This window comes from Carassius gibelio, chromosome B5, assembly GCF_023724105.1.
Source record: "Carassius gibelio isolate Cgi1373 ecotype wild population from Czech Republic chromosome B5, carGib1.2-hapl.c, whole genome shotgun sequence".
NCBI classification, from domain to species: Eukaryota; Metazoa; Chordata; class Actinopteri; order Cypriniformes; family Cyprinidae; genus Carassius; species Carassius gibelio.
The window spans coordinates 29,536,422-29,558,054 of NC_068400.1; the positions used below are offsets into that span (position 1 = coordinate 29,536,422).

Sequence of the window (21,633 nt, forward strand, 5' to 3'; positions counted from 1 at the left end):
CTGGGTGTATATCTGTATATACAGCTGTATATACTACTAGCCCTGTGTAAATTGCTAGAATTTTTTTATGGTGTGCTTCAGACAGATCCCTCAATAAAACATGAACAAATACATGGTGAACTACTGTATTTATTACAGTATTTTTATTATCTAACATGAATTTGACAGTATTATTTATTTTCTTATGCAAAAAAGAACTTCAAATGCAGCCAAAAATCTAACACCGCAAACTAAAAAAGGTATTTAAGTTTTACAATATAACTGTATAAAAAAACTGCAACAAATAAGTCTAGGAATATAAAAAAAGATCTATTAATCAGATAATCTCTAACAAGTAAAAAACAAGTAAAAAACAAGCAACCATCTAGGCATAATTATTATTATTATAGAGATGTATTATTATTACTGTAGGCTACAACAGTAGCTTTATATATTGTCAATTTACTCATGTAAACCAAACATTTATTTTAATGGGCTGCCATGAAGATCTTTGAGTGTCTGTGTTTATGATATGACAGTATTCTCAAATGAAACGATAAATTCTCATGAAGTGACGGTTTATGCGTTCGTGTCCTCATGACACACAGCAGAGACTACAAAACAGCGAGCTCTCGCGCATCTGTGCCAGTCACCCACAGAGATGTAGATTTTGCGGGAGTAATATTTAAATAGTATTTTGCAGTTTAATATTCACAGACACTAGTATATATTCGGCTACTGTCTGGAGCCCTGCGTTTTGACTTACACGGAAGCGACTGAACGCAGTTGCCGGTACTGAATATACTCGAGAGTCTGTAACTACCGGTACTACAGAGACATACTGCTAACCACTGATCTATAATATAGTAGCGGCTTCACTGTCTTTTGGCAGTTTAGAATGTGATGAGTGATCCAGTCATATATAGATAAGGGCTGCTAACGCGTTTTCATTTCTTCTTCGCTGCTCTAAACAGGGGTTGCTTGTGGCAACACAGCACAACTTCCTGTGTTTTCAATGCATTTTGAGCAGCGAAGAAGAACCGTGCAGCGGTTAGGCAAAGCTTGCGGTCATAACTAGGTCTTTTTTAAGAAAATGGTATCGGATCGGTATATGGGTTCATGTACTCGCCGATGCCGATGCCAGAATTTGTTGTGGTATCGGAGATATTTCCGATACTAGTATCGGAATCGGAACAACTCTACCCAAAAGGCATTTTAGATGCACTCACAGAGCTGCACAAGTTGGTTAAAGGCGCGGTCACACTAGACTTTAAACGTGCAAAATTATTTCGGACACCGCTGCGAATATGGGCGGGAGCAATAAAACGGTCTTTCCTCAATTATCAAAACATGGATTAATATGTGCTTGTACTGTGTCTTTTGCGACGGCGTCGAAAGCGTCTTATTATATTGTACTCTCTGTATCTCTCTCTATATAAATATATACACCCCAAGCAATAAAAATGATAAAACATCCACATTCAAATGTATCATCTGTTCCGGTTGACACTACAAACCATGCAGATACTTTATTTTATTTTTTATAATCTTTTAAATACGTATTATATAAAATAGGACGCTGCGCTACAGCAAAAGTTATATAGTGCTTCCTTCATTTTTGAATTTCTGTACAGAGAGGTCACGCAGTGACGTATCGATCTTCTACTGGTCCCACATCTTCACGTGATGCGAATTCGCAGGTCAGAGTTAACCAAACTTGAACTTTGGAACGCAGCGAAATGCGAAATTTTTCGCATGAGCTTGCGTTTCCGGTCTGACGCATTCGCATGCGTATGAATGGAAGTCAATGGAGAGAAAAGTGCAGTGTGACCGCCCCATAAGAAAGAGAAAACCAGGTCCCCATAGTAAAAAAAAAAGAGAAAGATTTTGTATTTTTTTTTTTTTTTTTGGTTGTTCCAACCCCCCAGATGTTTTAAGATTGTATTCACACTGCAATAAAAAAATAATACAATCTACATGTGTTTGGTTTGAACATTCATTACGACATTAAGAGAGCTGAAAGTCTTAAAGTCTGCTGCTAGCACTGCTTGAGGAAAGCTATTCTTCCTGCTGCCGCTGGCAGTCCTAACATCGGGCATGTCTGCTGGTCTGATTTGATTAAACAGAGAAAAATCAATCATTAGACCACCTCACTGATTTAGAAATATTTATTTGTTACTATAACATCTTACAAACCAGTTATTAGCAGGGGCACTGTTCTGTAAATAAGTGTTCTTTTTGTATTTGTGCTGCATTATCATTGAATCAGGTCCTTTGCTGAGTACATTTTACTGTAAGCCTAGTAAGTGCTGGACATACTCCACAGTAAGTAGGTAGATGTCTGAGCCATGTGATTGGGAGTGTCCCAGGGGATTTATGGCTGCCCTTAGTGGTGCCATTTGTTCATCACTCAGTACATCGTCCATCTCAGGAACAGTGACACCATGGTGTGGCTCATCAGGCAGGCCACTGTCCTCCCAGTCCAAATGTGGTAGGTACAATACCTGCAAAGACATGTAAAGTGTTTATATATGGCAGTGGTTCTCAAACATTTTTACATCAAGGACACGGACCACATTTGATAACATTTTGTAACAAACTCCAGAAATACACAATATTAATTCTGAGACTGAATAACATTACTTTCTTTGTCAATGTATGTTCATTGACAAAGAACCCCCCGAACCTTCCTCAAGGACCAGTGCCAAACCCATTGCCAAGTTTATTCTTACTGATTGAATATACTTTAATTAAAATAAAATCTTCGCACATACTTCATACATATAGTTCTTTTTAGCAAGGGTTAAGGGTTATTAACAAGCAGGTTATGTCCTAATTTTCAGCTTTAAAAAAAATGCAGCACCCATGTATGCTGACAGCCTGCTGGTATGATATGGATGCAGAAAATGAGTTTATAATACCCTCAGTACCAGGGGTTTAGCTATTTACCCAAATCTAGGGCCTTGTAGAATCTCAATAGACATGCAGTACAAACTTTGGTTCAGTTATACTAAGAACATGTTTGTCTTCCATCCTGCAAAGTTTGGTAAGGCTATGAATAACACTTTAAGATATTAATGCCCAAACATGGTTGTCTGATAGTGTTTTTGATGCTATAAAAATGACAATCTCAAGGACTGACAAGAAATATGAATATTTTTACAGGCCTTGGTTTTGGGACCCAAATATAATATAGAAAAACTCTTCATCTGAGATGTTGCTGCAACCACTTTCCTGGATTCTGACTGATTTGACATGGAATAAAGCCTCTATATTCTATTAGACACTAGCAGGAGAAGACCAGGGTTGATTTGGAGGTCTAAAAACACCCTTGCCATGAAAAACAGACCGTTGATATGGACGCGGAACGGACTATTTTCTTTAGTGGAAACAATACAATCGTTTTTAAAATCAATAAATTTTGTCAAATTATTTATTTATTTTGTAGGTAGCAATGTAATAAGTGGGATCGTGTATAGAGAGGCGGTTGTTATAGCGAATAACAACCCCTTCAGGCTGATTTTTCACCAGCAATGACTGGAAACTCACCTGCTGGCCGCACATCGTGTTCAAAACGTCCCTCACGCTAGCGTTTCTTCTTCTCTAGTGTTTCTATGGCGAATTACATGACAGTTTACTAGCATGTGTGTGGATCTGAAGGCATTTGCGTGCGGATCAGCAAGTCGGAAAATTTGTGCCAAAAGTCACGTGACAGTTTTTCGTACTTGAAGGATTTTGTTTTGTACTTGAAGGATTTTGTTTTGTACTTGAAGGATTTTGTTTTGTACTTGGAAGATATTTTTGTCATTGAAGACATACGTTTCTTTGTTCATCTAAAACATACTGTATTTGTTTGATAGCTACGTTTTTTATTTGCAGAACAAAATGCATTAGTTTGTGAGTGATGTTTTGCATTTGCAAACCACACGGAGTTTGTTTGTGAATCGTTGGGCGTGAGTAAAACACATTTTGTGTGTGTGTGAGGTTTTGGCATGAATCTCACTCCATAGGGATTTCCCTTTTTGATTGTTATATGTATCTTGGAAAAGTGAGAGTGTACTTGTTTAGAATATTTTGAGATCATGAAAATATCCCTAGTGCCTTTTTTAATCATCTGTCCTACAATGAGCCTAATCGAATCCATAAAATCACTTCATATTGGCCATGCAGAACATGACAGAAACTAACACATTATAGCAATGTATAACTGTATGTGGAATAGACCTGCAGATTAAACCAAATTGTAACAAACTATTAAAATTGCCAAATGCCTAGTTTACCATTGCAAAATAATGCCAAAACAACAGGCTAACACATACTGCAACTAGGCAGTCAGTGAAGTTTAATTATGAAATATATTTTATACCTAAATATGGTAAAACAACGACTATTAAGCCAGTATTCACTCTAATACATTAAGCTGCAGGTAAATCTAACAAACCTTACATCAACCATGCTCTTGCCATCTGATAAGTTTAATTAATGTGCAGGCTAGATTCACTTATAATACTTCGTCATTAAAACACAATTATAATTTATGAAATCATAGCCACGAATTAACGTCGTAGTAATTAATAAAACTAGCTCACAAATTCTTAATTTGGTTGGAATTAATTATTAATTCATAGGTAGCAGTTCTCACTATGTAAACTTTGCACCGTTTAAACGTTATAAAATAAAACTTAATTAAATATCGATACTCACCGTCTGGTTGCTGTCCACGTCGTCCATCTTTAATTAGTGTTGATTCAGTACAGTAGGTGGCGCTGTTACAAAAATACTAGGGTCCTAAAGCTGCGGTCACAGAATTGCGGTCCTGTAACTGTAGCCTCCGGTTGTGCAGGAATACCCTTCTCAGGAAGTCGACCGGAAGTTGAAGTCGGCCGGGTGCCGCCATCTTATAGCAGAACTTCACTTGCATTAGCATTCCCATTGACTCCCATTCATTTTGGCGTCACTTTGACAGCGAATAACTTATGTAACAGAAATGAGTCGAACCAGACAAATTAAAGAGTCTGCCAAAGCTGTGCTTTGAAACACGAGCCGAATTCCTCAGGAAGTCATAAATCAGTTCTAGTGCCACAAGAACCAAGGAAGATGACCAACCAACTTGTTCACACAACAGCTTTCAACATTAACACCACTAGAACAATTATTTACAATTTCAATTCGAAGAAGAGAAATTTGGTGTCAAATTTGTTGTTGGTAATTGAAATGCAACGCTGGACATTACATGGAAACCCATGAGTTAAACACTTCCATTGACTTCCCCTCACCTAGCAGAACCAGACTGAAATTCCTAAGGGGGAAGGGATTTTGTCTCCACAGAAGTATTTGTCAAGAGAATGGCAAAGAAACTGCTTTTGTACATATATATGGACCAGAATGAACTCAAAAAGACTTATAAATGAATCAGTCCATCGCTTCACTCCATATTCATTTATGTGTAACCCACACATTTGACTATCATGTTATAATCACTTATTGTGTATGGGTTTTTTTTATAACTATGGCATAGCTTAACGATTTGTAATTATGTTTGGTATGTCTGTAATCCAATCTGCTTGCTTGAATTAGTTCAGACAATAATTTATTTGTCCCATGTATCGTATTCGTGTAATAGGAATCATGTCCAAAATTAGATCCTGCCAGAGCAGGAAAATTCGGACCACATGCTTGGTAAGATAAACATATGATTTATGATACCCCCCTGAGCCAAGACAATATCTGATTGGTCAAGACAACATCTGAGGTGTGGCCAACAAGCCAGTTTAAAAACTGAGGACATCGTAAAATGTTTGCTTTTAGTTCTAGCCTTGCTTGTGCTATCAGTCATGCCAGCTTTTAGTCTGCTTTTAGAGTCTGCTTTTAGTCTCTGGCTTTTTAGTCTCTGCTATTAGTCATGCCAGCTCTTAGCTTGTAGCTTGTAGCTTTGCTACCTAGCTTTAGCTTTTAGTCTCTAGCTATGCTTCTGCTAGCTTGTAGCTTCTAGCCATGTTCTTTGAGCGCGGTTCCAGCGTGCTTCGGCCTGCAAGCCTGCTGCTACTTAGCCACGATGAGAACTTTATTTCTTTTCTTTTCCGTTCGAGAGTTTTGTGTTCTGAGTTAAGTTTTGTAATGTCGAGTCTCCGACGCCTGACCTCGGGTGCCCGTTCAACTTTAACCAGCCACACAACTCTGCATCTTCAGCCAACACCCAAGCACGGGCTCCCCAAGACGTCATTTCAGCAACTACTGAACTTCTAGCCCTTTCACCGGGACTCCTTCACAGGAGACGCAAGTAACTTTACTTCCAGACTGTGACCTTTACTGGTGTATCTAATATAATTTTAACCTCACTGAGGGACTCAATGCGAGGGCTAATTACGTTATTGATGGTTGTTCATGTCTATGCAATTTAACGTATTGCTGTAAACTTGGGATTCCATATTTCCATTCTCTTAAACTCATCTTTCCCTAACTTTCGATCTTCCTGCAACTCGTGTGAATGTGTGAGTGCGTGCGTTTATGTGTTAGATTAGTTTATATGTCTTAGATTTATCTAATAAAGCCTTATTCATATTGAAAAGAGAAGTATCTTGTGTTTTGTGCTTATAAGTTAATGTCTTAAACTGCCGATTTTGTTACTGTGCTAATTGAAAGTGTTTCACTATAGTTTGGATATTAGTATCCAGCGCAGATTTGATGTTAAATGGCTCGTTCACTGAATCGCATGGCGTCTCCGTGACCAGCCATGAAACAGTGATTCTGTTCAAATTCCCTTTAAAATCTTAAATGTTTCCCTTTGAGCTAAATTGACCTGTTTCCGTTACACTTTACATCTGAGGCGTTTAAAGACTCCGTTTGTCCATTATTTATTTCTAAAGATACAAGACAATGTATAAAAGGCTCCATTACCTTCTATGTTACATTATGGCCCCGTAGAAACAGTTTTTGTAAAAAATAGGCTAACGATTGCGTCATAACCACGCGACTCTCTGTCGCATTACCGTACAGACAGGAGGAGAAGCTCGCAGGCAATTAACTTAATATGGCGTACTGGCGTTAAATTTTAAAATACTATACAAAATAATTAATCAGAATACTTACTCCTGCTCACTCACAACAAAGAACTCCCCGCTCAAGCTCGCCGTCTCTGCAAGATTAACGATGGCAGTTTGCACGCACAGCTACTAGTAGATTTACATATGTCAGACAGGTTGCTGATGTTGTCAAGCTTAGTTTGTGTCTGCGCGTCAGAAACGGAAGTGCTAAAAAATGCTAAAAATGGGCTTCATTTGTCTCAATTGAGTTCCAATGGGGGTCGCTGTGTCCATTTCTTTTACTGTCTATGACTCAACAGGACACACTCAGTATAGAGTTCTACAGTTCAGACATTGCGTGAATCAATATATATATATATATATATATATATATATATATATATATATAATTTTTTTTTGTTTGTGTATGTTTTTTTATTTTATATGTTTTAGCCATGATTCCCATTCACATCCATTATAAGACTGACAGACTGCAGCAGTTTGTGTTAAAAATCTTGGTTTGTGTTCTACTGAAGAAACAAAGTCAACTACATCTTGGATGGCCTGGGGGTAAGCAGATAAACACAAAATTTTCATTTCGCACAGGATTGTAGGATATCAAAGACAGCGAAGGATACATCTATGCTGACTTCAAAAGTCTATCTGATGAAGTTAACTAATAAAACAGGAAATGTAGCATAATTTGGATTCGGACATGCCTTGATGCCTTCCTGCTTTGGAATGCCTCCGAAGGCAGCATTTTAGAGCTTACAGATGCAGCCTACATCTTTTCTTACAGACCAGAACAGATTTACGGTATCAAACACCCAGAGCACCCTGCCTAGCAACACCCTTACAGAAACAAAATTCATCACCAAATTCATCATTAGATATATCCAAAATACATAATGTATTAGTCAAAATACAATATTTAATTGGATTTTTGATTAGGAAAAACTTGAGATATTTCTGGAATTGAAATTCATCCTTGTCGAATATCATTTGAAGATATCTTTAATTTAAATATGGATATATCAATCAGATTTTTGACTAGAAAGATTTTACTTCATTTAGCGTTGTGACTGGGCAGAATTTCAATCTAAAAATGAACACTCTTAATAGTCAAAATTACTTTATAGATATCTGAAACATGCATGTAAATACACATTTGCAAAACCCACCTAAAAGGCATAGTTTATCCAAAAATTAAATCTGAATTAGTGGTATAAAATCCATTTCAGGAATTTCAGGGTATCCTTTTTTCGATGACTCTTTGAACAGTTTGACACAATGTTTACACACAGAATTTTACAGATGAATCAAATGTCACCAAGAAACACGTAACATAATGGATAATGACGTTAACGTTTTTTTTTTCTGTCACAGGAAGATGTTGGGTTAATAGTGCTTGAGCTGTAACCAGCACTACACTGCACTCAGTTCTGCAGTTTAATTTACTGCAATGCTACTTTCAACCATTTCATCAGCTAAAAATTAAAACAGCACATTTGAGACTGAGTAATTTATTTTAATAGTGAGGTAAATGCTCAAACAGCACATTTGAGTAACTATAATAGTGTTGTGATTTGAGCCTCCCCAATCTTTTAGACTGTTTTTTTATTTTTCTATCTTACCTCAAAACCACATCCTGTAAGTGCCTGACTGGTTAAATACTTCACACAATTTATGACAATAACTTCTACATTCAGTCTGATTAATAATCTCACATACAAAACTTTCAATACAATTGCAGTTTTGTTTGATTTTATAGAATGTTTAATAGTCTGATAGAGGCATTTACTGTTGAGGTTGTGAGCTGCAGGGAGCTTTATGAAGTGGGTCTTAACATTACTCGGCCCAAAAGCATAAATTTCATGCTTGTCACTAGTTTTTAATACTTATACAAAGTGAATGAGCATCACACAAGTGCTTTTTCAAAATATTATAAACCAATAAACTCACATCAGTTGAAGTAGGTCTCCATAAAACTATATACTTTTGTAATTGTTTATAAAATTTGCTGTAGTATCATTCACAGCCTGTAAGCAGCAAAAAACACAAGAATGGTTTCGATAAAGAGAGGGGGTGGTTGGGGGAACCATAGTGGTGGTACATGCAAAGTCGACAACACAAACTACAGCTACTCTTTTGAAACATGTCGTGTGTGAACAGTTACTTTATCTCCTGGATTTTAGGACTGCTTATTTTTGATGTTCAGTTTAAACATGGTAAGATAAGTTTTGTTGTAAGTTTTTAGTAATTGGTCATCTGATCTGGATTCTAAGCAAAGACTCAACAGCTTAAGCTTTGAATTGTTCAGTGAAATTAGATAGATAGATAGATAGATAGATAGATAGATAGATAGATAGATAGATAGATAGATAGATAGATAGATAGATAGATAGATAGATAGATAGATAGATAGATAGATAGATAGATAGTAAGCAGGAATGACATTAGACAAGATGGTGGTGGTATAAGATGTTGTGGTTTTTACAGGTTTGAATGAATGTCGGGGAGATCAAATCAGCAATGTCAGTTTACCTACTGAGCTTCAGTCTGAAGTCCTGCTGCCCTGCGTCTTTGAAACAGACTTTTTGGATTCAAACCAGACAAATGAATCTTGTGTGGTGTGGACTCACCTCAATTCAACAAACGGAGGAATTGTGGAGATCAGTCTGGATGGTGAGGCTAAATTCTGGAATAACCGACGTGGACGGATTAAGGCATTCCCAAAATTACAACATTCTGACCTGCTGGACTTCTCAATCCAGATTCGTAATGTGCAGCAGTCTGATTTAGGTGTCTACCAGTGCTCTCTGTTCAGAGTGAACTGTTTCCTGGCCTATAAGAGGATCAAACTACACAACGGTAAATTAAGCTTGCATTCTTGCCAACCCAAAGAGACACTTTCACTCTCGATTTGATTTGTATTCTATCTACTTGTTTTCTTTTATTTATTTGAAAACAACGTGACCCTCTAACACATTCTTTATTCAATTTCTATTTTTTTCAATTTATTAAAAACATTGACCCTCTAACACTTGCACTCTCTATTCTGTTTCTGTTCTATCAACTTATTTTCTTTTTATTAAAAAATTACCCTCTAACACTAACCTTCTCTATACTTATAGAGATATACTATAAACTTCTATTATTTTTCGGTCTATTTCTTATCTACTATAACAAATAATTATAATAACTTGACTCTCACTAGCTCTCTCTATTGTATTCTATTTTCAGAGGTGGACAAAGTACACAACTCCATTACTTGATACAGATAATGCTGCTCAAATTTTACAAACCCGATTCCAAAAAAGTTGCGACACTGTACAAATTGTAAATAAAAACAGAATACAATGATGTGGAAGTTTCAAATTTCAATATTTTATTCAGAATACAACATAGATGACATCAAATGTTTAAACTGAGAACATTTATAATTTTAAAGTAAAAAAATAAGTTGATTTTAAATTTCATGGCATCAACACATCTCAAAAAAGTTGGGACAAGGCCATGTTTACCACTGTGTGCTATCCCCTCTTCTTTTTATAACAGTAACAGCAACAATATTGTAACAGCAACAATAACACTTACTTAAAAAGTATTATACTTTTATACTAAATTTTTTTTACACTACAAGTATTATACTACATAATAGACACTGATGAACAGATCAAACCAAAAGTGCATCAAATAGAACACAGCTTTCTTTAATGGCTGGCTGCGCATCATGACACGCACGGAATTCACCGCTGCATGATTTCATTCTGGTTCACACTTCTCTTGTACTGTATTCTCTAGCAGGAGCCATCAGAGCAACAGGACACAGGTGTGCAGGGGCGGAGCCTAACCCTCAGAAGAGAAAAGACTAATCAGATCACACAACTACATACAAAATACAAATACAACACTCATAAGGCTTAGGCCGTAACAGTTGTAAAGACAGATTTTTAAGTAAAAATACAGAAAAATTTGCTTTTAAAAGTACTTATGTACCAAAAGTAAAGTTTTCTTTTTAATGTCAATGTTTTATTATTGTTGTATGTACTGTAATACTTGCAATACCTTATGACTCCAGAAAGAGTTTTGAAATACATTACACCTACTGAATACACTGACTAGCATGTAGTATCTTTAGAGTAAACCATTTTAAAATGTAAAAAACCTATAGAAATGAAACAAGTGAGTTGGCGTTTTTATTTTTTATTTAACACCCCTAAACACCCCAACAAAAACAGCATAGTAATGATCTCACACAGCTCTGACAGTGTGCACACATCTATGTGTAGCCATTCATCCACATTTAAACCAAGTGGATAGTGAAATTGCTGTAAATACAGACTGATAGAAGAAAGAAAAAAAGCCTGCTTAAAAACCCAGCAATACAACTGTAGCTGTGTAATTTCATAACAGCAACACTACTTTAACAAAAAAGCAAAACTGTAAGGCATCGCTCTCATGGCACTTTGAAGTCATACACAGAATGGTCTTTGCAGTGCTGTTTCAAGTCAAACACCTACTGTGTTTTGTTAGGAGATGCACAGTTGTGGCTTTAGGTAATATTTTAGTTTACAGAATGTTGCAAAATCCGACAATATGGTGTCTAATATATATCACAACATTAACTTCTTGTTATTGAATTGTTGTAGATAAATATCACATTTGCAACTGGTCAGTGTTAAAAAAAATGCTGTGAAATCACTTCACGTAACACTAAAAGAGTGATTACTCAAAGACTTTGATAGAAATGTAGTGGAGTGAAAAGTACAATATTTGTCTTTCAAATGTAAGAAGTTAAAGTCATAAGTTTCCCCCAAAAAATTATACTCAGTACAGATACTCAAAAAGTGTACTTAAGTAATCAAGTAAATGTACTTCATAACTGTCCACCTCTGTCTGTTACTATTTTTCTTTATTATAATAAATAAATAAATAAACCTTGCGTACTGCATTATATCCAGGACTTGTCACAGCACTTACATATTATTGCTCTTTTGTTGGTTTCATTGCTTCTATTTTCCTTATCAAGTCGCTTTGGATAAGTGTCTGCTTAATAATTGGATGCAATGGGAATGTTAATGAGAATCACTTAGAGTCTATGTCTAACGTGAATGAACATTCTTCAGAACCAGCTGTTGTTCCAGTGGACTCTCTGACTTGGCTGATCCCGACTGGAGCAGCAGGAGGAGTAGCACTGCTAGTAGTGCTACTTGTGCTTCTTGTTGTTGCATGCAAATTCTTCAGACGTAAGTACCATTTTAGAATTATAATTGTGTTTATGTTTCATGCAGTCAGCTCTTCTTTAAAACTTAATTATCTTTAACACTATAGTGATGTTAATATTTTTTTTATATACAGTCGTGGCCAAAAGTTTTGAGAATTACATAAATATTGGAAATTGGAAAAGTTGCTGCTTAAGTTTTTATAATAGCAATTTGCATATACTCCGGAATGTTATGAAGAGTGATCAGATGAATTGCATCGTCCTTCTTTGCCATGAAAATCAACTTAATCCCAAAAAAACCTTTCCACTGCATTTCATTGCTGTCATTAAAGGACCTGCTGAGATCATTTCAGTAATCGTCTTGTTAACTCAGGTGAGAATGTTGACGAGCACAAGGCTGGAGATCGTTATGTCAGGCTGATTGGGTTAGAATGGCAGACTTGACATGTTAAAAGGAGGGTGATGCTTGAAATCATTGTTCTTCCATTGTTAACCATGGTGACCTGCAAAGAAACACGTGGGCAAAGTCATATTCTCCGATGAAGCCTCTTTCCGATTGTTTGGGGCATCTGGAAAAAGGCTTGGCCAGAGAAGAAAAGGTGAGCGCTACCATCAGTCCTGTGTCATGCCAACAGTAAAGCATCCTGACACCATTCATGTGTGGGGTTGCTTCTCATCCAAGGGAGTGGGCTCACTCACAATTCTGCCCAAAAACACAGCCATGAATAAAGAATCGTCCCAAAAAACACCGTCCAACAGCAACTTCTTCTTCCAACATTACAACAACAGTTTGGTGAAGAACAATGCATTTTCCTGCACGATGGAGCACCTTGCCATAAGGCAAAAATGATAACTAAGTGGCTCGGGGACCAGAATGTTGAAATTTTGGGTCCATGGCCTGGAAACTCCCCAGATCTTAAACCCATTGAGAACTTGTGGTCAATCCTCAAGATGCAGGTGGACAAACAAAAACCCACTAAATTCTGACAAACTTCAAGAAGTGATTATGAAAGAATGGGTTGCTATCAGTCAGGATTTGGCCCAGAAGTTGATTGAGAGCATGCCCAGTTGAATTGCAGAGGTCCTGAAAAAGAAGGGCCAACACTGCAAATACTGACTCTTTGCATAAATGTCATGTAATTGTCGATAAAAGCCTTTGAAAGGTAAGTGCTTGTAATTATATTTCAGTACATCATAGAAACAACTGAAACAAAGATATAAAAGCAGTTAAGCAGCAAACGTTTTGAAAACTAATATTTCTGTAATTCTCAAAACTTTTGGCCATGACTGTAAATGCATAATTATTGACACATAAATGTTACCGATACATGAGATACATAAGATTTATGGCATGACATATCATTAACTTTCTATGCTGCTTTCAACAAACGAGCACATAAATGTTCTGTTTCTGAATCCTTTAACTATGGAGTTACAGGTCAAGAAAATAACATCATTGAGCCTGTCTATGGTAGGTTTTCAGCTCATTATAAATGTTTTTGTTAAAAAAAAAGCTCTACAATTTGACTTACTTGTACACTAAACTTTGTAGTCAAATATGTTTCTATTAAATTTTTCCAGAGAACACCTCGCAAGCAAAGTTCACCAACAGAGAAAAGTTCACTAATGGAAACGGTAAATCTTACATTTGTGACTATAGATGAAATCATATCAGCAGTGTGCATTGTCACATGTCCTCCTTGTGTAATTTCACTAAGGAAAATATGAAGATGTTTGTTGATTAACTAACTTTGGTGAAAACATATTAGTTTGTACTTATATAAAGGGGAAATTGTATAATCTATCAAACAGATATGTTATTTAGTGATTTGTTTTAGGCTATTAGGCCATTTATTTAACAGTCAGAAGAAGTGGGAGTTAAAATAGAAGATAAAAGAAGCTTTATTAATGCTTTGTCTTTCTTTTTAATTTTTTTTCTGTAGGAATGAAAATCAGCAATCCAATCTATAGTTAAAATTCACAACTACAGTAATGTGGAACATCAATAAATATGTGGAATGCATTATACGTTACATCAAGAGAACTGAAAATGATTCTGATGGATCAGACTTTTTGTCTGCGTTTTACATATCAAATATAAAAATCAATGCCAATTCGGAACATACACAGTTCAGATGATTATTTCTGGAGGAGGGGTTGATGTAACTGCTCCAGGAGAAATGAGACATGTCTCTATTTGGAATCACTTTAGTTTCTTCATCCGTGATGCCACTAGAGGGCAGTGAGACCTTTTTTGAAATTCCACCAATCACATCCCAAAGACAGACACAAATACCGTACCTCCATAGCTCAAGTACTCTTTAATCATCTCCATCAGAACTGTGGTCCTTTACCTTATATTTACTTACATGATTTAACATTGTCATGAATAACTTGTCATATAAAAAAAATCTAATCATTTATTGTTACTGAGTCAATTCCACCTCATTTTTTTCTTATTAGCAATTGTTTTAAGGCGAGACACTGCAGGTGAATAGGGAAAAAAAAATATCTAATAGTTATCACCTTACTTACCCAGTTGATTGATTACATTGATTATTGCAAACATTTTTTGTATTACAAGTTTTCAAAAATGTTATGTTTAAATATGCAAATGAGGCATTCTTTAATGAAATATGTGCTAATTTGCATACATTTCTAGTACAAAAATCTGAACACTAGATGAAGTCAGTTTCACATTTTTTGTTTAATTTTTTTGACATATTAGAGTCAAATGTTTTTACAGAGGGAATTCTGGTTATCTTTTTTTGTCACTCCATAATTCAGAAAATACTTTGAACAGCCAGAAAACAATATATTTTCACAATTTTGGGGGGAATAAAATGTTGTATATAATCAAGGAAAATATATATGAACAAATCCCTCTGTAAAAATCTTCAGAATACAGACAGGAATAAAAATGTCAAGTTTGGTGTGTGTACGTGCTACTGAAGTTGAGATTTATGGCTCAGTGTTGAAGAAAAAACTCATTTTGAGAAAACGGCCTTTAAAAATATGTATTGTAATTGAAATCTATTGACACAAACAGATAAAGTGCTATAAAAGAAACACTTAACAGTGTCTTTTGGATGTTTTCCTTCCACTAGTTTGAAAAAGCACTTTATGAAAAACCAAAAAGCCCAAAATCTCAAAATTGACAGGTGCTTGAAAAAACATTGTTTTTGCCTGCAGTGTCTCGCCTTAATGGCACAGAAACTACTTGGACGAGAACTCCAGAACTGAACAACAATGAACTGAAAAATGTATTGTTTACTATTGCCTTCTTTTTAGAGCAGCTTTACAGCTGAAGTGATTTATTTTGTTTGCATTATTGAAACATTATTTTTCTGTTTAAAAAGTTTGAGGTTATTTTGACACAATCTGTATTGTATAAAGGCTATATAAACAAAGGTGACTTGACTTGACTGAAAAAGATTTGTCCCTAAAGATAGTAAATGGTTAAAGTGAAATAGCTGGGTAAAAAGTAAATTATATTAACAGTATCTTATTTCTTTCAGTCTAGTAAAAAACTGAAAATCTTGAAGTTTAATTAAAAAAATGCCACCTTAATACAAATTAGATAGTAAAGTTCATAAAACACACACCTGAGCAAAATAACTGTCTTCTGGACACTGGCCAAGAATTTAGAGCTAGCAGGAAATGACGGCAGAAGACACTTGTCCAACAGCCTCTTTAACTTACACGAAGCAGATTGAATTATTTCAAGGCTTACATCATACGTTCCTGACGTTTGTCTAAAAACAAATGATCCATTATTTTTTTCTGTGTTGAACTGTGGCCGTTTTTACTCTGCGTGTTTCATCTTTAAATGGTAAGGTTTATTTTTGGTTGTTTATATGTTTTTAATCAGTCATTTTGAGTTAATTCTAACTCTCATGTTGCAAGCAAGCAGAATGTAACAGTGTGTTGTGGTTTCCGTTAACAGTCATTTTGAGGATTAAATAATTAAATATAAAATTTTAAAAGTCTGAGCAGCATATAAAGTTTGCTTATAAAAAATTGGCTAACAGCAGGAAGCTCAGCAAACATCACAACAATGCAACATTTGATCAACCTGTGGAGTGCAGGCGGAAACTTGTGAATTTCATATGTCGGCTGTTGTGGTTTCTCAGGTCTGAGCAAAGAGATGCTCTCTTGATTCTTTGAAATGGCTCTTTCCAGACCAGAGGGCATAGCAGAGATGTCACGTCAGCGCAGCTGTGTCTAATTTTAGACAACAACCTAAAAGGTGAAGTAAAGGTTTAGAATAAGAGAAGAAGACCTTCTATAAACAGCTCTATCCTTCTCTATCACATGTGGCAATGGCATATTGGCCTGTACCACTGTGAACTGTTGAAGACTTTAACTACAGCATTAACCATCAGGACACGAATTCACACGTGAGTAAACCAAAAAAACTAAATGTCCATTTTCAAAGAGTACTGTAGTTTTGTATATTGTATTGTGTCCTGACACTTTAATACTATATAATTATAAAATTACATTAAAATTAGACATACTGTCTGTTTTTCCTTTTACACATTAGAAGTGTTCTGGCTGAAAGGCAGAAGAATTTGTACAAGGTGAATCAGAAAGCTCATAGGACACCGTGATGTATTTCTGGCTCTTCGTAGCAGGAGGAGCTACTATTATCATTTTTCTTCTTGTGCTCACGGTGTGTTGTATTGTTCATAAACAAAATAGTAAGTATATTAAATCAATTAGGAATAAATTATAAATATGCAAGATTTGCATACTCAATAAAGTAACTTAATCTCTTTTATGGTTTTTTTTTCAGAAACATTAGATCAACCATATTATGCAAACAGCCAGCAGGGTAAGCACTTTATTTAATATTCACAGCAATCGCACAGCTGTGGTGTATGTGACCATCTTCAAGAACGCACAGTCTCAAGAAATAAGTCTGTTTCAAGTTTGAAAAGATCCTGTTTTAAACGTTTTCTTTCTTTCATTGTGATGACAGTTCAAGATGCCAACAAAGATCAAACCATCTATGGTAGATTGAATTACTATTTCTTGTTTTACAGCTTATAATACTAATATTTGATGTACAGACCAAATTAATGTATAAAAAAAACATTGAAAGACATTGACAAACATAAGACATTGTAGTTATTCCCTTTCTGCTACAGAGAATGACCATGAGTTCAGAAAAAATGTCTCCAAAGGAAAAAGTGAGTGTATAATTAAAAAATATACATAAGTAATACTTTTATTATTATTATTATTATTATTATTATTATTATTATTATTATTATTATTATATCACTATTTATTTATTTGTTTTCAGGACAGTGTTCTTCAGTTTACATCAATAGGCCTGAAAATAAGGTTGCAATTTATATGAACAGTGCCACACAAGCTGACGAGACGTATGCAAACTGCACTGACAATGATTATGAAAATGTGGAGTAGTCTGCTAAGAAGACAGGACTGAAGATTTTCATTCCTTATTCTCTGTTTTTCAATCATAGTATTTTTTTGCACAGTATTAACCTAAGTGGATTAATGAAATAAATAAATGTAACCATTTCAGCCTTATTTAGGTAACACACATGAATTGAAAATAATCTGTTATAATGGAAACATTTTTGTCAAAAATGACTATCTTCACAACAGTGAATAAAGTTTTGCACTTTTGAAATGGTTGTCTTTGCAAACTCTGTAGTGATGGCTGTCCACAGTTCTGAATAGTTATCACAATTTGATAACTGTTACATTTAATAATTAATGAATAATTTAACTTGTTAATTTACTGTTGCTATTCTTGTTTCTACCATGAATGCAGGTGCATCTCAATAAATTTGAATTTCGTGGAAAAGTTAATTTATTTCAGTAATTCAACTCAAATTGTGAAACATGTGTATTAAATAAATGTAATCCACACAGACTGAAGTAGAATTAGTCTTAGGATCTTTTAATTTTGATGATTTTGGCTCACATTAAACAAAATGGTGGGTTTTTGTTAAATGTGAGCCAAAATCATCCAAATAAAAATTCACTATCTCAACTAATTTGAATATGGTGTCATGCCAATCAACTAATCAACTCAAAACACCAGGTTTCCTGAGCCTTCAAAACTGTCTCTCAGTTTGATACACAATCATCGGGAAGACTGCTGATCTGACAGTTTCCAGAAAACAATCATTGACACCCTTCACAAGGATTCATTGGCAAAGAAGCTGGCTGGTCACAGAGTGATGTATCCAAGCATGTTAACAGAAAGTTGAAGGAAAAAGTGTGAAAGAAAATCATGCACAACCAACTGAGAGAACCGCAGCCTTTAGGATTCTCAAGCAAAATTAATTCAAGGGTGGAGAAATGCAGATCAGCTGAAGGCCACTGTCAAAGAAACCTGGGCTTCCATACCACCTCAGCAGTGCCACAAACCTCCATGCCACGCCGAATTGAAGGAGTAAAGGAGCCCTATCAATTGAGTACATGTATAGTAAATGAACATACTTTCCAGAAGGCCAACAATTCACAAAAAAAATTTTTTTTTATTTTTTATTGGTCTTATGAAATATTCTAATTTGTTTAGATAGTGAATTGGTGTGTTTTTGTTAAATGTGAGCCAAACCCATCACAATTAACAGAACCAGAGACTTAAACTTCACTGTGCATTGAATTTATTTAATACACGAGTTTCACGATTTCAGTTGAATTACCGAAATTAATGATTTTTTTCCAAGACATTTTAATTTATTGAGATGCACCAGTTCGTTCAAATGTAATCTTAAACCTAAAACGTCTGTAGGTTAATCTTAAAACGTGGCTATTTGGGCTCACTATTTACCCTCGCAGGCAGCATGATGTTTGATTACATGGTTTTCACAGTTAGACCATTTGTACAATATATAACCATCTAAAAGTAAAGTAGCCTACTGTAAGTCACGTGAATGACATCGGTAGTGACGTGGACGCACATTTCCGGTGGTATGCCACCAGTGCGAAAGCTGGAAATAAAACAAAATTGTGACAGAATTTGAACGTTAAGCTATGTAGTGTGGACGTGGGCGATTTATCACATATAAACGCAACTGAGGTAGGAGACCATACTGAATGTTTTCCCAAAATTTCGGTAAGATAATGCACGTACGTAAATAAGGCTGTGGGCTGTGCTGCCGCTTTTCACGTGTACTAACACCCACCAAAACATTGATGACCATAGTGCACTTTTCATGGTTTGCTGTCCGCTATATTTCTCTTATATTTGTGCATGATATATATGCAGATGTGGACACCGTAACGTGTTTACATTTAAAAGTGGTTTAGAAAATAGCACCAGGCAATCTGAAAAGTGAGTTCTTTGTTTTGTCTTACAGGTGTATAATAGATGGATAAGTTTGTAACTCGGCACAGAAAAAGATCTGCTGTTGAGGCAGATGAATGGGAAACGGAGGAAACGTTCAAGAAATACAAAGAGGAATGTGAGGTGGAAGAGGAGTTTTCTCATCCCATCCCCTGGCAGAAGATTGAGGCAGACGGCCTGGACTGTGACTACAGTTTGCTGTTTGACAAAGAGGAGGCTGATCACCTTTTTAACCAGTTAGAAGAGGAGGTGGAGTATTTTACAGGTATTGAAGGCACCTTTGTATCATGTACACTAATGTTCAGAAGATTGGGATCAGTAAGATTTCCTAATGTTCCTGAAAGAGATCTCTAATGGTCACCAAGTTTGCTTTTATTGGATCAAAATACAATAAAACAGTAATCTTGTTAATTATTATAATTAAAAAAATTATATTGTCTATTTTAATATATGTGACCCTGGACCACAGAACCAGTCATACGGGTCGATTTCTCAAAAACTGAGTTTTTGTATTTATGCTAGGAAATTTACAAAATATCTTTACTTAATATCCTAATGATTTTTGGCATAAAAGAAAAATAGATAATATGGCCCATACATGTTTTTTTGGGGGGTTGGGGGGGGAATGGGGGGCTTTTGCTACAACTATATTTGTGGTCCGGGGTCACATATTTTAAAATGTTACTTATTCCTGTATTTTGACAGGACGACACTTCAGTGTCACATTGGTGATTAAGAAACATTTATTATTATCAAAGATGAAAACAGCTGTGCTGCTAATATTTTTGTACAAATTATGCACTTTTTTCTGGATTCTTTGATAAAGCATTTATTTGAAATATAAATACTTTGCAACACTATAAGTCTGTGTTCACGTAATAAATTAATGTGTCCTTGTTGAGCAAAAATATAAATGTATAAACGTCCTGACACCAAGCTTTAGAATATGTATATTGGTTTTACAGGTACAGGAAACATACATAAAGTATTATCTTGCTAAACAATCCAACTTCATTATTATACTTGTATAATATGCTGTGAGCCATATTAATATAGCCCTGTATCCTGTTGATTGAAATGTTTTTTGTTTCCATTCCATTTTCTCGGTGATAAAGGTGACCAAGCTAAACTACAAGTGTATGGAAAGTCTTACAGTGTTCCAAGAAAGCAAGCAACATACGGCGACGAAGGACTGATGTACTCTTTCTCTGGAGTCCATCTCCTGGCTAAACCATGGACTCCCACTTTGGAACGCATTCGAGATGCTGTTACCAGGGCAACAGGCCATTCGTTCAACTTTGTTTTAATAAACAGGTAATTAAACTGTCTGCTGTTGACATGTAGACATCACTGTCCTGTTTCTTTTGAAAGAAATGATGTTCTTTCAAAGTGAGGAAAGTGTGGTTTTGGTTTGTGTTTGCACCATCAGATATAATGATGGTCATGATCACATTGGAGAGCATCGGGATGATGAACGGGAACTCGATCCTGCCTGTCCTATAGCCTCTGTATCTCTAGGGGCTGCCCGTGACTTCATTTTCCGTCATAAGGATGCACGGACTGGTTCTAGCAAGCGTCAGATTGAGCCAGTGAAGCTGGAGCTGGCTCATGGGAGTCTACTACTCATGAACTACCCCACAAACACATACTGGTATCACAGTCTTCCAGTCAGGAAAAAGGTCAAAATGCCACGCATCAACTTCACTTTCAGACGCATAGTGAAAAACAGACAGAAAACTGGCATTAAAATAGAGTGATAGTTGTTTTAGTATCTTACCAGGTACTGATGATGTGGGTCATGTTAGTTTTTCTTTCAAAACGTGTGTGAAAGCTGTGTAAAAAGTTAGTAAGCATATCTCACATTAACACATCTGCACTGAACCCATGTTGGGTTTTAGCACACTTACAGCATCAGTTTCACTTTCTTTTCACATCTTCATGTTATGATTTAGTCTTCATGTTTTATGATTAAATTGTCATTAAACTCCTGTCCAGTAAAATGTGTACTGTGATCTCAGAAAATCAAGCTTCAAGCTCATCTTTGCTATTTAGAGCAAATTCAGGTTTGATAT

General features: G+C 35.7%; 2 protein-coding genes across 3 annotated transcripts; both read left to right on the plus strand.

The window, feature by feature from the left end:
* The first annotated feature begins 9,115 nt into the window (after window positions 1-9,115).
* Window positions 9,116-14,651, plus strand: LOC127958437 (uncharacterized). Its single transcript, XM_052557304.1, has 6 exons — window positions 9,116-9,229; window positions 9,501-9,872; window positions 12,131-12,250; window positions 13,667-13,699; window positions 13,810-13,863; window positions 14,172-14,651. Exons 1-6 carry the CDS (start codon window positions 9,157-9,159, stop codon window positions 14,201-14,203), a joined length of 684 nt encoding a protein of 227 aa, XP_052413264.1. The 5' UTR covers window positions 9,116-9,156; the 3' UTR covers window positions 14,204-14,651.
* Window positions 14,652-18,976: 4,325 nt separating this feature from the next.
* LOC127958435 (DNA oxidative demethylase ALKBH2) lies at window positions 18,977-21,561 on the plus strand. 2 transcript variants are annotated; one of them, XM_052557303.1, is made up of 4 exons: window positions 18,977-19,330; window positions 19,575-19,826; window positions 20,677-20,875; window positions 20,991-21,561. In XM_052557303.1, the coding sequence occupies exons 2-4, from the start codon at window positions 19,586-19,588 to the stop codon at window positions 21,316-21,318; spliced, it is 768 nt and encodes a 255-aa protein (XP_052413263.1). In that variant the 5' UTR covers window positions 18,977-19,330; window positions 19,575-19,585; the 3' UTR covers window positions 21,319-21,561. The 2 variants fall into 2 exon arrangements, with proteins under 2 accessions (XP_052413263.1, XP_052413262.1); XM_052557302.1 differs by having other exon boundaries at window positions 18,999-19,294.
* The last annotated feature ends 72 nt before the right edge of the window (window positions 21,562-21,633 follow it).

Bases quoted from the DNA above. Each gene is read 5' to 3' on its own strand.
- LOC127958437 (XM_052557304.1), top strand. From the start codon at position 9,157: ATGTCGTGTGTGAACAGTTACTTTATCTCCTGGATTTTAGGACTGCTT. The intron at 12,251-13,666 runs GTAAGTACCATT...ATGGAGTTACAG, and splicing joins TGCATGCAAATTCTTCAGAC to GTCAAGAAAATAACATCATT. The intron at 13,864-14,171 runs GTAAATCTTACA...TTTTTTCTGTAG, and splicing joins AAAGTTCACTAATGGAAACG to GAATGAAAATCAGCAATCCA.
- LOC127958435 (XM_052557303.1), top strand. From the start codon at position 19,586: ATGGATAAGTTTGTAACTCGGCACAGAAAAAGATCTGCTGTTGAGGCA. The intron at 19,827-20,676 runs GTATTGAAGGCA...TCGGTGATAAAG, and splicing joins GGAGGTGGAGTATTTTACAG to GTGACCAAGCTAAACTACAA. The intron at 20,876-20,990 runs GTAATTAAACTG...TTGCACCATCAG, and splicing joins AACTTTGTTTTAATAAACAG to ATATAATGATGGTCATGATC.